At 49.7% G+C, this 15,079-nt stretch overlaps 1 protein-coding gene across 7 annotated transcripts; it reads right to left on the reverse strand.

The window, feature by feature from the left end:
- Nucleotides 1-16: 16 nt before the first annotated feature.
- Nucleotides 17-14,099, reverse strand: LOC101950858 (zinc finger protein 251-like). Of its 7 annotated transcripts, XR_010596834.1 has the most exons (6): nt 13,782-14,099; nt 12,208-12,655; nt 11,907-11,993; nt 11,239-11,365; nt 10,611-10,724; nt 7,384-10,280 (listed from the first exon to the last, which is right to left on the reverse strand). XR_010596834.1 is itself a non-coding variant. In XM_065579886.1 (5 exons), the coding sequence occupies exons 1-5, from the start codon at nt 12,283-12,285 to the stop codon at nt 2,080-2,082; spliced, it is 453 nt and encodes a 150-aa protein (XP_065435958.1). In that variant the 5' UTR covers nt 12,286-13,312; the 3' UTR covers nt 17-2,079. The 7 variants fall into 7 exon arrangements, 3 of the variants coding, with proteins under 3 accessions (XP_065435958.1, XP_065435961.1, XP_065435959.1); XM_065579886.1 differs by lacking the exons at nt 7,384-10,280; nt 13,782-14,099 and adding an exon at nt 17-2,126 and having other exon boundaries at nt 12,208-13,312; XR_010596836.1 differs by lacking the exon at nt 12,208-12,655 and having other exon boundaries at nt 7,384-10,277; nt 13,782-14,085.
- Nucleotides 14,100-15,079: the final 980 nt, after the last annotated feature.

Here is a 15,079-nt window from a genome sequence, read left to right on the forward strand (position 1 = left end):
TTCTTTATATCCCCAATTAGTTAAGGCTGAAAGCAAGGAGGGATAGGAAAGGGTTAATTTGAAAAGGCAGCTTGGTCTAGAGATAAGGCGGAAAGCCGCTTTGTGTTCAAGGGCAAGAATCGATACAGTCCATGCCAAGCGCTGAAAACAACAAAGTTTAGAGGCTGCAGAAATGGAAAACACAAACGAAACAGCGAAAGGAGGATCTGAGCTTCATGTCCCTGGAGCCGATGTGGTTTGGGAACGATGAAGAAGCCACAGTCTACTGGCCTGGACTGGAATACCGAGTAAAGGGTCTCTGAAAGAGACACTCCAGGAGACCCCAGGGTGTAAAAGAACAACCCTCCCAAGAGCGAAAGCAAGTTGGAGATTTTGTAGTGTACCTCTAGACAACCTGTGTACAGGATAACCCCCCGCCCATCTCCAGGGCCGGCTCCAGGCACCAGCCTGGCAAGCAGGTGCTTGGGGCGGCCACTCCGGAGGGGAGCAGCATGTCCAGCTATTCAGCGGCAATTTGGTGGACGGTCCCTCACTCCCGCTCGGAGCGAAGGACATCCTGCCGAATTGCGGCCGCAGATCGCGATCGCGGCTTTTTTTTTTTGTTGCTTGGGGCGGCCAAAACCCTGGAGCCGGCCCTGCCCATCTCTCTCTCTCTGTCTCTCCTACCCGGGCCTGGCCAGCCCAGGTAGCACGTTTGTGAGTATAAAAAGAGGGAAAAAGGGGGGTTGCAGGTGGATCTACCCCCGGTCGAAGCAGGACTGACCCTGGTGAAGAAACAAAAAATTATACACTGGCAGGAAGAAACTTGTGGGATCCATGCTTGGGAATGTGGTATTGATTGGATTTGGGGGTTTATTCCACAGGCTGCGCCCTGTGTTTTTGGATAAGTCCTTAAGCATGTATTGCCCTGCCTAACTGGATTTTAAATGACAAATAGCAAAGGCACCTTGTTGCCACTACGCCTGCCATCTCCTCCATTACACTATTACCCCTGTAATACATCCAAATACAGACAATGCCATATATCTGATAAAACCCAATGGCCAAGGCCTTCACACTTTAGTGATTTATTTAAATATTGTCTGAAAAAGTTTATTTTTAAGGTTCAGGATATCCCATATAAGCGAACAATTGAGTGGAAAAAGACTGGTCAAAGGAGATAAAAGTATATGACATCACTACAAATGAGCTTCAAGAATTTGAAATTAAGGTTTTATAATGGGGTTGATATAATGGCCATTCGAGGGGTCTGTAGTATATCAGGGGGAAGGGGTCCTTGTTGTTTTGGTTACCCAATTAGTAAATAATCAGACTCATACTCAGAGAGTGTGTTCTGCCACTGGAAATTTTACCTGTACTGAAATGATCTCAGTAAGTAACTAATCATTTAACCTGTGCCATATTACAATATACATACATGCTAAGTCTTAGCCTAATATTGCGAGACCTGTGGCAGCAGGGCTCACGTCAGAAGTGAGTAAGAAACAGTAGAGTCAGCGTGAGCCAGCCTTGAGATAGCGATGTTTTGAGAACAGAAGTGAGAAAATACAGGAATGGGCAGGACATAACATAAACAAACTGCAGATGTTTTTAATTAATGCATGCCATTAAAATGTATAAATGCTTGTGTGATATTGCTTGTACTTTGAAGAAACTGAGGCAGAGATGCTCTGTCAGCTGTCTTCTTCCCTTGCAATTGCATGTCCTGAATAAAGCTGTCTCTGATTTTGTTGCTTCCAACCTGAGTGGAGTTCGCTTCTTCCACACCACTCTGACACTTTTTTTCCCAAAATACTTAATGAACTTTAGGGGAAACCAGTAAACATGCACTGAGATAAGCAGGGAAATGGTCCCATTATTGTGGTGAACTTTCTTGACTTAAACACCACCTGGGTGGAATCGAATAGCAGAAGGATCTGAGTCCTCGCTTCACCCAGAGCCTCCCTCACCTTGAGGGCTCCCCTTCCACTCTCCTGTGTGGAAAAGTCCTTATAACCCCGACAAGGCTGGGCCCAGGCTTCCTGAGGGGCTCTCCCCCCAACCTGATAGTGACCACTCACCACACGGGCTAGAGAGTCCTCACTCTGGGGCGCTTTCGCCGCTCTGGACGCGTCCCTGACCATTGTCTATAGTTCAGAACAAATGCAATTTATTAAACAGCAGCTAATAAAAGAAATCAGGAAACAATGGGAAAGGTGAAAGGAAAGGAAGCACAAACAGCGTCTGTGGGATGCCAGGGCAGTTCACAGTCTGTCCCTCCCACGTCCCAGGCCTCCTGCCCAGGCCCTGGCTGTGCTGCAGGGATTCTGTGGGTCAGACACATGCTCTCGTGGTGGCCACAGGCCCTCAGTCTCTAGGTGACAGGACCTTTCTTCCCAGTGTCCCCAAAAAGGTGCAAATCCAGAGGACAAATAAAAAGCCTCCGAACTTGGTAATCTCTGTAAGACGATGGGGGCGAGGGGCGGGCAGAGAGTGGAAGACTCGTGATCTTTGAGCACTTCTGGCTGCTGATTTAGTTCTGTCCCTGCCCTCTCCTAGGGTTTCACGGGATGCAGGCCATGGACTGGGGCACCCTCGGGGGTCGGGAGAAATGTAGTATCATGGGGATGACTTCATCAGCTGCCACATCCGGCCTCAGGCCCCTTACCCCATGTCTGCATCCCGACTTGCAGCCTACCAGAGCCATGGCCCTTCTCCCGGCCCCACCTCAAGGGGGGAAGGGGGCACAGACAGGGATAAGGGGGGGCACCGTGCCCCTACTCTAAAAGCATTCCAGTGGGCCCAGAGCAATTCCAGCCTCTCCCACTGTGCTTTCCTGGGCTAAACCAGTCAGGGCTGAGGTGTTTCTGAAACCTTTCTTACGGTCCAAGCACTTACGGAGTCTCCCTCTTTTGTGGATTGCCTGATAATTAAGAAGCCTTGACCACGGTAAGAAACATTCTCCATAGTCGAAGCACTTATCGGGTCTCCTGTGTGGATTCTCTGATGTAAAACATGGGATGAGCGCCATATAAAACTTTCCCCACAGACTAAGCACTTATGAGATCTCTCTTCTTTCTGGATTAGCTGATGGTTTGACCTATATAGGAAACTTTTTCCAGTCTGAGCACTGATGGGGTCTCATTCCTGTGTGGATCCTCTGAGTGTTATAAGATTTGATCTTTGTGTGAAACTTTTCACATGGTGCAAACACTTATGGAGTCTCTCTCATGTGTGGATTGTCTGATTTGAAACAAGTTCTGATCTCCATTTACAATGCTTTCACAGGCTAAGCAGTTATAAGTTTCAGAGTAACAGCCGTGTTAGTCTGTATCCGCAAAAAGAAGAACAGGAGTACTTGTGGCACCTTAGAGACTAACAAATTTATTAGAGCATAAGCTTTCGTGGACTACAGCCCACTTCTTCGGATGCATATAGAATGGAACATATAATGAGGAGATATATATACACACATACAGAGAGCATAAACAGGTGGGAGTTGTCTTACCAACTCTGAGAGGCCAATTAATTAAGAGGAAAAAAAAAAAAAAAAAAAAAAAACTTTTGAAGTGATAATCAAGCTAGCCGAGTACAGACAGTGTGATAAGAAGTGTGAGAATACTTACAAGGGGAGATAGAGTCAACGTTTGTAATGGCTCAGCCATTCCCAGTCCTTATTCAAACCGGAGTTGATTGTGTCTAGTTTGCATATCAATGCATTTAGCCGTATGGAATGGAAATCCATCAACCTCATGAAAAAACTCGTACAGATACAGACAGACATCATCTTCCTTTCCAAATGCAAGCAGATGGACATCATACCAAAAGGACTAAAGGTAAAAAATCCATTACAATCTACATATCACACAGACTATGCTGAGAGACTGTGTCACACACTCTCAAAGAAACTGCGAAACCACCTGATCAGCATCCTATACAGCAAACAGGGAAAGATTAAGAATGAGCTCTCAGAACTGGATACTCTCATAAGAAACCAACCTTCCACACAAACTTCTTCATGGATAGACTTTACAAAAACTAGACAAGCCATTTACAAGACAAACTTTGCCTCTCTACAAAGGAAAAAGGACACTAAACTATCTAAACTGCTACATGCCACAAGCAGCCACAACAGTAGTTCCCTTAACCCACCCAGCAATATTGTTAATCTTTCTAGCTATACTCTTAGCCCAGCAGAAGAGTCTGTCCTATCTCGGGGCCTCTCCTTTTGTCCCTCCAGACCCATGAATATGATACAGTTCTGCGGTGACCTAGAATCCTACTTTCGACGTCTCCGACTCAAAGAATATTTCCAACATACCTCTGAACAGCATACTAACCCACAGAATCCTCCCTACCAGCACTACAAAAAAAAGGATTCTGCATGGACTCCTCCGGACGGTCGAAACAACAGACTGGATTTCTACATAGATTGCTTCCGTTGACGTGCAAAGGCTGAAATTGTGGAAAAGCAACATCACTTGCCACATAACCTCAGCCATGCTGAACACAACGCCATCTACAGCCTCAGAAACAACCCTGACATCATAATCAAAAAGGCTGACAAAGGAGGTGCTGTCGTCATCATGAATAAATTGGAATATGACCAGGAGGCTGCTAGACAGCTCTCTAACACCACATTCTACAGGCCATTATCCTCTGATCCCACTGAGGATTACCTAAAGAAACTACACCATCTGCTAAAAAAACTCCCTGACAAAGCACAGGAACAAATCCGTACAGACACATGCCTAGAACCCCGACCAGGGGTATTCTATTTGCTACCCAAGATCCATAAACCTGGATATCCTGGACGCCCCATCATCTCAGGCATTGGCACCCTAACATCAGGCTTGTCTGGTTATGTAGACTCTGTCCTAAGACCCTACGCTACCAGCACTCCCAGCTATCTTCGAGAAACCACTGACTTCCTGAGGAAACTACAATCCATCGGTGATCTTCCAGAAAACACCATCCTGGCCACTATGGACGTAGAAGCCCTCTACACCAATATTCCACACAAAGATGGACTACAAGCTATCAGGAACAGTATCCCTGATAATGTCACAGCTAACCTGGTGGCTGAACTTTGTGATTTTGTCCTCACCCACAACTATTTCACATTTGGGGACAATATATACCTTCAAGTCAGCGGCACTGCTATGGGTACCCGCATGGCCCCACAATATGCCAACATTTTTATGGCTGACTTAGAACAACGCTTCCTTAGCTCTCGTCCCCTAACGCCCCTACTCTACTTGCACTACATTGATGACATCTTCATCATCTGGACCCATGGAAAAGAAGCCCTTGAGGAATTTCACCATGATTTCAATAATTTCCATCCCACCATCAACCTCAGCCTAGATCAATCCACACAAGCGGTCCATTTCCTGGACACTACTGTGCTAATAAGCGATGGTCACATCAATACCACCCTATACCGGAAACCTACTGACCGCTACACTTACCTACATGCCTCCAGCTTCCATCCAGGACACACCACACGATCCATTGTCTACAGCCAAGCTCTAAGATATAACCGCATTTGCTCCAATCCCTCGGATAGAGACAAGCACCTACAAGATCTCTATCAAGCATTCTTAAAACTACAATACCCACCTGCTGAAGTGAAAAAACAGATTGACAGAGCCAGACGAGTACCCAGAAGTCACCTCCTACAAGACAGGCCCAACAAAGAAAATAACAGAACACCACTAGCTGTCACCTTCAGCCCCCAACTAAAACCTCTCCAGCGCATCATCAGAGATCTACAACCTATCCTGAAAGATGATCCTTTACTCTCACAGATCTTGGGAGACAGACCTGTCCTCGCTTACAGACAACCCCCCAACCTAAAGCAAATACTCACCAGCAACCACACATCACTGAACAAAACCACTAACCCAGGAACCTATCCTTGTAACAAACCCCGATGCCAACTCTGTCCACATATCTATTCAAGTGACATCATCATAGGACCTAATCACATCAGCCATACCATCAGGGGCTCGTTCACCTGCACATCTACCAATGTGATATATGCCATCATGTGCCAGCAATGCCCCTCTGCCATGTACATTGGCCAAACCGGACAGTCTCTACGCAAAAGAATTAATGGACACAAATCTGACATCAGGAATCAAAATACTCAAAAACCAGTGGGAGAACACTTTAACCTGTCTGGTCATTCAGTGACAGACCTGCGGGTGGCTATATTACAACAGAAAAACTTCAAAAACAGACTCCAAAGAGAGACTGCAGAGCTAGAATTGATATGCAAACTAGACACAATCAACTCCGGTTTGAATAAGGACTGGGAATGGCTGAGCCATTACAAACATTGACTCTATCTCCCCTTGTAAGTACTCTCACACTTCTTATCACACTGTCTGTACTCGGCTAGCTTGATTATCACTTCAAAAGTTTTTTTTTTTTCCTCTTAATTAATTGGCCTCTCAGAGTTGGTAAGACAACTCCCACCTGTTTATGCTCTCTGTATGTGTGTATATATAGCTCCTCATTATATGTTCCATTCTATATGCATCCGAAGAAGTGGGCTGTAGTCCACGAAAGCTTATGCTCTAATAAATTTGTTAGTCTCTAAGGTGCCACAAGTACTCCTGTTCTTCTTTAAGCAGTTATAGGGTCACTCCTCTGCATGGATTCTCTGATGTAAAACTAGTGATGACCTCTATTTAGAACATTTTTCCATAGTCTAAGCACTTACAGGGGTCTCTCTCAGGGATGGATTGCCTGATGTTTAGAAGGGCTGATCTGTTTCTGAAACCTTTCCCAGAGTCTTATGGCCTTATGGTCTCCCTCTTGTATGGATTGCTTGATGTTTAACAAGGTCAGACCTCGGTATGAAACTTTTCCCAGTCTAAGCACTTATGGGGTCTCTCTCCTGTGTGTATTCTCTCATATTAAACCAGAACTGATCTCCATGGGAAACTTTTCCCACAGTCCAAGCAGTGATGGGGTCTCTCTCCTGTGTGGATTGCCTGATGTTTAAGAAGGGTTGGCCTCTCTTTTTCCACAGTCTAAGCCAGGGATGGGCAAACTTTTTGGCCTAAGGGCCACATCGGGGTTGCAAAAATGTATGGAGGGCAGGGTAGGTAAGTCTGTGCCTCCCCAAACAGCCTGGACCCCGCCCCCTATCCTGCCCCCTCCCACGTCCCGCCCCCTGACTGCCCCTCAGAACTACTTACCCATCCAACCCCCTCTGCTCCTTGTCCCCTCATTAACCCTCCCAGGACCCCTCCCCTTATCCAACCTGTCCTACTCCCTGACTGCCCCCATCCCTATCCACACCCCCACCCTGACAGGCCCCCTGGCACTCCCATACCTATCCAACATCTCCCTCTGTTCCCCATCCCCAAACCGCCACCCCATCCAACCGCCCCCTGCTCCCTGACTGCCCCCTGGGACCCCCACCCCCTTACCATGCCGTCACCAGCCACGCCACCATGCTGCCTGGCAGAAGCAGTAGGCCAGAGCGCTGGCGGCACGGTGTGCTGAGGCTGCGGGGGAGGAGGGACAGCATAAGAACGGCCGTACTGGGTCAGACCAAAGGTCCATCTAGCCCAGTATCCTGTCTACCAAGAGTGGCCAATGCCAGGTGCCCCAGAGGGAGTGAACCGAACAGGCAATGATCAAGTGATCTCTCTCCTGCCATCCATCTCCACCCTCTGACAAACAGAGTCTAGGGACACCATTCCTTACCCATCCTGGCTAACAGCCGTTAATGGACTTAACCTCCATGAATTTATCCAGTTCTCTTTTAATCCTAGCCTTCACTACCTCCTCAGGTAAGGAGTTCCACAAGTTGACCGTGCGCTGCATGAAGAAGAACTTCCTTTTATTTGTTTTAAACCTGCTGCCTATTAATTTCATTTGGTGACCCCAGTTCTTGTATTATGGGAATAAGTAAATAACTTTTCCTTATCTACTTTCTCCGCATCACTCATGATTTTATATAGGGGCAGGGGAGGGGCCGGGGGCTAGCCTCCTCAGCTGGAAGCTCAGGAGCTGGGCAGGACTGTCCCAGGGGCCAGATGTGGACTGTGGGCCATAGTTTGCCCACTTCTGATCTAAGCATTTATCGGGTCTCTCTCCTGTGTGGATTGCCTGATGTTTTACAAGGGATGACCTCCGTATAAAACTTTTCCCACAGTCCAAACACTTATGAGGTCTCTCTCCTGTGTGGATTGCCTGATGTCTGACAAGGACTGACCTCTGTATGAAACTTTTTCCACAGTCTAAGCACTTGTGGAGTCTCTCACCTGTGTGGATTGCCTGATGTGCCATAAGACATGATCTATGTGTGAAACTTTTCCCACAGTCCAAACATTTATGGGATTTCTCTCCTGTGTGGATTTTCTGATGTTTAGCAAGGCCTGACCTCCGTATGAAACTTTTTTCACAGTCCAAGCACTTATGAGGTCTCTCTCTGGTGTGGATTGCCTGATGGCTGAGAAGGCCTGACCTTCGTATGAAACTTTTTCCACAGTCTAAGCACTTATGAGATCTCTCTTCGGTGTGGATTGCCTGATGAACGACAAGGCCTGACTTCCGGATGAAACTTTTTCCACAGTCTAAGCACTTATGAGGTCTCTCTCCAGTGTGGATTGCCTGATGATCAAGTAGGGTTGACCTCCGTATGAAACTTTTCCCACAGTCTAAGCACTTGTGGGGTCTCTCTCCAGTGTGGACTGCCTGATGTCTGACAAGGTCTGACCTCTGTATAAAACTTTTTCCACAGCCTAAGCACTTGTGGAGTCCCTCACCTGTGTGGATTGCCTGATGTGCCATAAGATATGATCTGTGTGTGAAACTTTTCCCACAGTCCAAACATTTATGGGATTTCTCTCCTGTGTGGATTTTCTGATGTTTAGCAAGGCCTGACCTCCGTATGAAACTTTTTTCACAGTCCAAGCACTTATGAGGTCTCTCTCTGGTGTGGATTGCCTGATGTCTGACAAGGCCTGACCTTCGTATGAAACTTTTTCCACAGTCTAAGCACTTGTGGGGTCTCTCACCAGTATGGATTGCCTGATGGCTGAGAAGGCCTGACCTTCGTATGAAACTTTTTCCACAGTCTAAGCACTTATGAGATCTCTCTTTGGTGTGGATTGCCTGATGAATGACAAGGCCTGACTTCCAGATGAAACTTTTTCCACAGTCTAAGCACTTATGAGGTCTCTCTCTGGTGTGGATTGCCTGATGTATAAGAAGGCTTGACCTCTGTATGAAACTTTTCCCACAGTCTAAGCACTTGTGGGGTCTCTCACCAGTGTGGATTGCCTGATGTCCGACAAGGACTGACCTTCGTATGAAACTTTTTCCACAGTCTAAGCACTTGTGGGGTCTCTCACCAGTATGGATTGCCTGATGTCTGACAAGGCCTGACCTTCGTATGAAACTTTTTCCACAGTCTAAGCACTTATGAGATCTCTCTTCGGTGTGGATTGCCTGATGAATGACAAGGCCTGACCACCGGATGAAATTTTTTCCACAGTCTAAGCACTTATGAGGTCTTTCTCTGGTGTGGATTGCCTGATGTATAAGAAGGCTTGACCTCTGTATGAAACTTTTCCCACAGTCTAAGCACTTGTGGGGTCTCTCACCAGTATGGATTGCCTGATGTCTGACAAGGCCTGACCTCCGTATGAAACTTTTTCCACAGTCTAAGCACTTGTGGGGTCTCTCACCAGTGTGGATTGCCTGATGTCTGACAAGACCTGACTTTCGTATGAAACTTTTTCCACAGTCTAAGCACTGGTGGGGTCTCTCACCAGTGTGGATAGCCTGATGTCTGACAAGGCCTGACCTTCGTATGAAACTTTTTCCGCAGTCTAAGCACTTATGAGGTCTCTCTCCAATGTGGACTGCCTGATGATCAAGTAGGGTTGACCTCCATATGAAACTTTTTCCACAGTCTAAGCACAGATGGGGTCTCTCACCAGTGTGGATAGCCTGATGTCTGACAAGGCCTGACCTTCGTATGAAATTTTTTCCACAGTCTAAGCACTTATAGGGTCTCTCTCCAGTGTGGATTGCCTGATGTTTAACAAGGTCTGACCTCCGCATGAAACTTTTTCCGCAGTCTAAGCACTTATGGGGTCTCTCTCCAGTGTGGACTGCCTGATGATCAAGTAGGGTTGACCTCCATATGAAACTTTTTCCACAGTCTAAGCACAGATGGGGGCTTCCCACAGAGGTCCCCTGTGATTCCCCGTGTCCAGGAACTTCCTGCTGTTGATTCCCCTCCTCGTTCTCACTCATTCTCTCATCACCTGCTGGGAGAGAGAGAATCCAGACAGGAGTCATTGTGCTGGGGAGAGATTAAGAGGAATAGCAGCAAGGAAAAACCAACATACTAAAGCTGCAGAGACGGAGCAATTGGATTCTGCCTCCACTTCCCAACCAAACATTCACAGAGAAGGAAAGTTGGGAAGGAAACTCCTACAGATAACAGGACACATGGAAAGTGATGTCATTGATATCTGCTGCCTGCAGCCCTGCCCTGGGTGAGATGAGGAAGAGCTGAGGGCACTTATTGATACTACATTTTTGGGATTCTCTACTTTGTCATTCATTCCCCAGATGGTTTGTGTGTCTGTCCTCACCTGTGTGGGCGCCTCTCGGGATCTCTCTTTCCTCACAGGCCTGGAGATCGGGCACCCACGGCTCTTCCCCTCGTTCCAGCCGGGTGATCAGGTCTGGTTTGGGAAGGGGGAATCCTGTGCAGGGAGTGAAATCAGACCAGATCAGGGTGCATGGAAGATTGAGAGAGCGTCTGTCAGAAAGGACATTCCATGAGCGGAACCTGTCCCTGTGCTGTGCTGGGGAATGTGGAATCTAAGGGGACGGGAACGTGGACACTGAGACCCCTCGGGGGAGGCAGACATCTGGTGAGGTGAGAGGAACTGTGATACACACCCAGCTCTAGTGTTAAACCCCTGCCTATTTTTAAACCTGTGGAGCTCAGAGCCCTCCACAAGGCTGGAGCTGTTCCCAAGGAGGAGGGAGAAGAGGGATTCTGTGAGTGACTGAGGAACAACACAGACAGGACAATACACGGCTTTTCCACCTTGCAAACTAGGAATGTTGGGTGGGGATGATTTAATATGTGCCTTAGGTTTGGACACCCTGGTCTCATTGGAGAGTGATGAGGGAAGAACCTGACCGGTGTCAGACACGCAGACCCCCTCCGCCCCCAAGCTTCCAATAACCAAGGGGGCGGGAATCCCTTACCCAGCGATGTCACTGTCTCATAGTTCTCCCGCATGACATCCCTGTAGAGGGCTCTCTGAGTGGGGTCCAGCAGAGTCCCCTGCCCCTGGGTGAAATACACAGCCACCTCCTCGAAGGTCACTGGCATCTGAAACAACAAGTGTCCCTCACTCAAAACCTGCTGCCCCAGCCGCAATCCCACTAGACATGGGGAAGGAGGGCCAGAGAAGCAGAATCCTCCCTCCACCCTGCTCAGAGCAGCCAGGAGGCTTCAGGGGGTAGCGAGAAGATGAGAGCTTGTTGTCCCCCCCAGCAGAGAGAGGTTGGCACATTTCCCACACGCCTGCCAGCCACAGGCTGATACGGGAAGCAGAGCTCTGAGCTGGGGACAGGGACAGAAATCCCAACAGCTTCCATTTGTATTTCACAGCAGCCTCTGGCAATGGGGTCAGGCTCCAGCACTGGGAGTCTGGTCAGTTTCCCCAGCCCTGCTCAGCGGGGTGTTTCCTGGTTCAGAAATGGGGGAATGTTTCCCCTCCCCCACACCCGCCACCAATGGGCCTGTTCAGAAAATCAGGCCCAGGTTGATTATGTTCCAGCAGGCTTATCAGACCCTGTCCCACCCTGTGCGTTTAACCCCTCTGCAATACCCCTCCCCCACCACCAAAAGCTCCCTAAAACTCCCCTACCTGAGCCAGCTCCATCACAGCCATTTCCCTGCCCTGTCTCCTGGAAGATGGGCCCATCTGGAACAAACGTGGATGTGATTCCTCGGCCTGTCGGGGCAACAGGGGCGATGGAAGAGATTACAGAAGGGGCTTGAGTCTATGTCCCTCCCCAATTCCCGCCAGGCTCTCTCTCTGCAGACAGACGCTATGATTCTATGACTGCCATGAAAAATCCAGTTAGTTCATTACCTCCACAGCCAGCCCCTCCAGCCCCCATTAGAACTAAACCCACCAAGTCCCTTCTAAATGGGGCCAAACTCACCAGCTGGTCCCTGAAAGGGGCTCTTTGTGCAGAGTCATTTCGCTGCCCGACTCCAGCCCTTTCCCCAGGTCTCTCCATCACCTGGAGGCTCAGGCTCAGGGGCGGGTATGGTTAGACTGGTTCCAGCCACTGGAGAAAGTGCCCCTGGGCTGGTCTCAGAGGGGTGTGATGAAGCGGAAATGTTCTGAATGTTTTTTTTTAATACCACGTGTGTGCCTCAGTTTCCCCATGTGTTACTCAAATATCAAGCTGGTGGGATACAGGTGTGTGATCATTGCAGAGACTTCTGGAGGGCGGGTATGACTGCAGAGTGGCTGCGTGGGCATAGAGAATGGCCAAAACTCTGTATCCTGGCAAGCAGTGGCCGAAAACGGTCCTCTGCAAGGAGGCAGCCAGCCGAAGGTGTTGGAGAACAAAGAGAGAGGGGGAGACCAGGTGACCTGTTTTCCTGGGAAAGAGAGAAAGCACAGAGGAGGGGCAGCTGGGCATCATTGGGGATGGGGGGCTGGAAGCGGTCAGTCTCGTGGTTTGGGACTCACAGGGGAGAGTCCAGGACTCGGGATTCCCCCCCGCCAAATGGACTTTGTGAATGCTCCTGATTTCTGTGCTAACAAGCTCTGTTCTGTGCTGTGTTCCCAGCGACCAATAAACCCGTCTGTTTTCCAAGCTGGCCGAGAGTCACAGCTGACTGCGGAGGTGGGGTGCACGGCCCCTGTGGGGGAGCGTGTCAGGCTTCTCCTTAGGCTGCCCCCGGGGCTCAGGCTGGGGCCGTGCGCCCTTCCTGGGCTCCGAGTCTGAGGCCACATACTCAGTGGGTGGAGGGGAAGTTGGGTGGTGCTCAGGGGCTTGGGTCCTGCCTCTACAGTGGTAGGGGGGGGAAGCTTTCCTCCCTCAGCCCTAGGTTCAGGAGCACTGCCAAGTTTTCTGCTGCCCCGAAATGCCGCGCCTCCCTCCACTGAAAAACCGCCATGGTCACCGCCCCCCAAATCACAGTGCCCTAGGCGACCCCCTAGGTCACCTAATGGGTTGCGCCGGTGTATCAGCACAAACTGGCTGTACCACATTCTTATCGCCGGCTCCCAGCCCCAGGCAGGGTGGCTGAAATAATCTGGTGGGCACTGAGCCATTGAACCAAACTATAAAACGTGGATAGGATGGAAAAACCTTGAATCCAGCGGGTGCGGCAGGGCCCCACCAGCCTAGATTCAGCACCTGTGCTGCCCCCACCACCCTGGTTGTGCCCCTGGGACCCGCTCCTTCCCCGGCCCCCAGCTGGGGCCCCCCACCCGGCATTCAGTTTGGCCCCGACCACCTTCTGCCCCTCCCTATTTGCCCCCCTCAGATCTCCCTGAGCTGCAGCCTCCGTCCACAGCAGCGCGGCCAGGGGCAGGGAAACAAAGCACCAGATGGGGGGAGACGATGGGTGGTAGCGTGATCCCGCCCCCGCCCCGCACACACCTGGAACTGGCGGCAGCTTTCCCGGGCCCAGGGCGGGAATCGCAGCCAGCTCCACTGGGAGCAGCCTGGGGCCAAACCTCCCCCTGCAACCCCGGGGGTGGGCGGATCTATCTCACCTTCCCTCCGAGCGGGGCCCCCCTGGGGCAGGGCCTGGCCGGGCTGGGGGTTCTGCCCTGGGAGAGGCTCCTGGAGCAGCGGGAAGGGCCCTGCTGGAGATTCCCCTCTCCCGGCTGCAGCCAGGGCTCCGGGCTCCCAGCACCAGCCGCCGGGGCTCGGGGATCTCGCCAGGAGCCTGGAGCCAGAGTCACCGCAGCGGCTGCGAGTCACTTCCTGCTGTCGGGCCTGAGCCCAGCGATCGCTCTCCCGAGAGCCGCCTCCCAGCTGCTCCTGGGTCCTAGGGATCAACTCATCGAACTGCAGCATCTCTGTGTCGGCTCCTGTTCCACTCACAGGCTCTAATGTCAGAAGGGAGGGACCGTCTTTCATCTAGGCGGGGAATGAGTGTCACATTTTCCTAAAATACTGTGTTCTTCCCTTGCAATTGCATGTCCTGAACAAAGCTGTCTCTGATTCTGTTGCTTCCAACCTGAATGGAGTTCGCTTCTTCCACACCACTCTGACACTTTTTACCAAAATACTTAATAAACTTTAGGAGAAACCAGTAAACATGCACAAGGTAAGCGGTGAAATGGTCCTGCTATTGGGGGGAACTTTCCTGATTTAAACATCCCCCAGGTGGAATTGAATAGCAGAAGGATCTGAGTTCTCCCTCCCTCTTCCTTCACCCAGAGCCTGCCTCACCTTGAGGGCTCCCCTTCCACTCCCCTGTGTGGCAAAGTCCTTATAACCCCAACAAGGCTGGGCCCAGGCTTCCTGAGGGGCTCGCCCCCCCACCCTGGTTGTGACCACTGAGGACACGGGCTAGAGCGTCCCCACTCCGGGGCACTTCCTCCGCTCTGGACTCTTCCCTAACCTCTTCCCTGGCCATTGTCTATACCCCAGAACAAATGCAATTTATTAAACAGCAGCTAATAAAAGAAATCAGGAAACAATGGGAAAGGCGAAAGCAAAACTCTTAGCCCCACTCTGTGGGCACTGGGGAAGCACAACCAGCGGCTCTGGAATGTCAGGGCACTTCACAGCATACGCGTGAGCAGCACATTTCATTAGGGTGTGCACCCAGGGAATTTTATTTATTTATTAAGGCGAACATTTATTGAATATTCAATCAAAAAGGATATTATATTTATTCATCAAACTAAAGAAACTAAAACTTAACTAGTTTTTTTTAAATTAACATGTAAACTTTACTTAAAAAATACAAACTTAAAAAATGAGACACGGAATACCAAATTTTTGCTGTAACGATAACCAGGCGTATATAAAGATACAGTCAATTTTCATGATCTTTATC

Source organism: Chrysemys picta, unplaced genomic scaffold (genome assembly GCF_011386835.1).
Source record: "Chrysemys picta bellii isolate R12L10 unplaced genomic scaffold, ASM1138683v2 scaf987, whole genome shotgun sequence".
Lineage (NCBI taxonomy): Eukaryota > Metazoa > Chordata > Testudines > Emydidae > Chrysemys > Chrysemys picta.

Bases quoted from the DNA above. Each gene is read 5' to 3' on its own strand.
- LOC101950858 (XM_065579886.1), bottom strand. From the start codon at position 12,285: ATGGAGAGACCTGGGGAAAGGGCTGGAGTCGGGCAGCGAAATGACTCT. The intron at 11,994-12,207 runs GTGAGTTTGGCC...TTGCCCCGACAG, and splicing joins CCCCTTTCAGGGACCAGCTG to GCCGAGGAATCACATCCACG. The intron at 2,127-10,610 runs GTGAGGACAGAC...TCTGAACTATAG, and splicing joins CCCGAGAGGCGCCCACACAG to ACAATGGTCAGGGACGCGTC.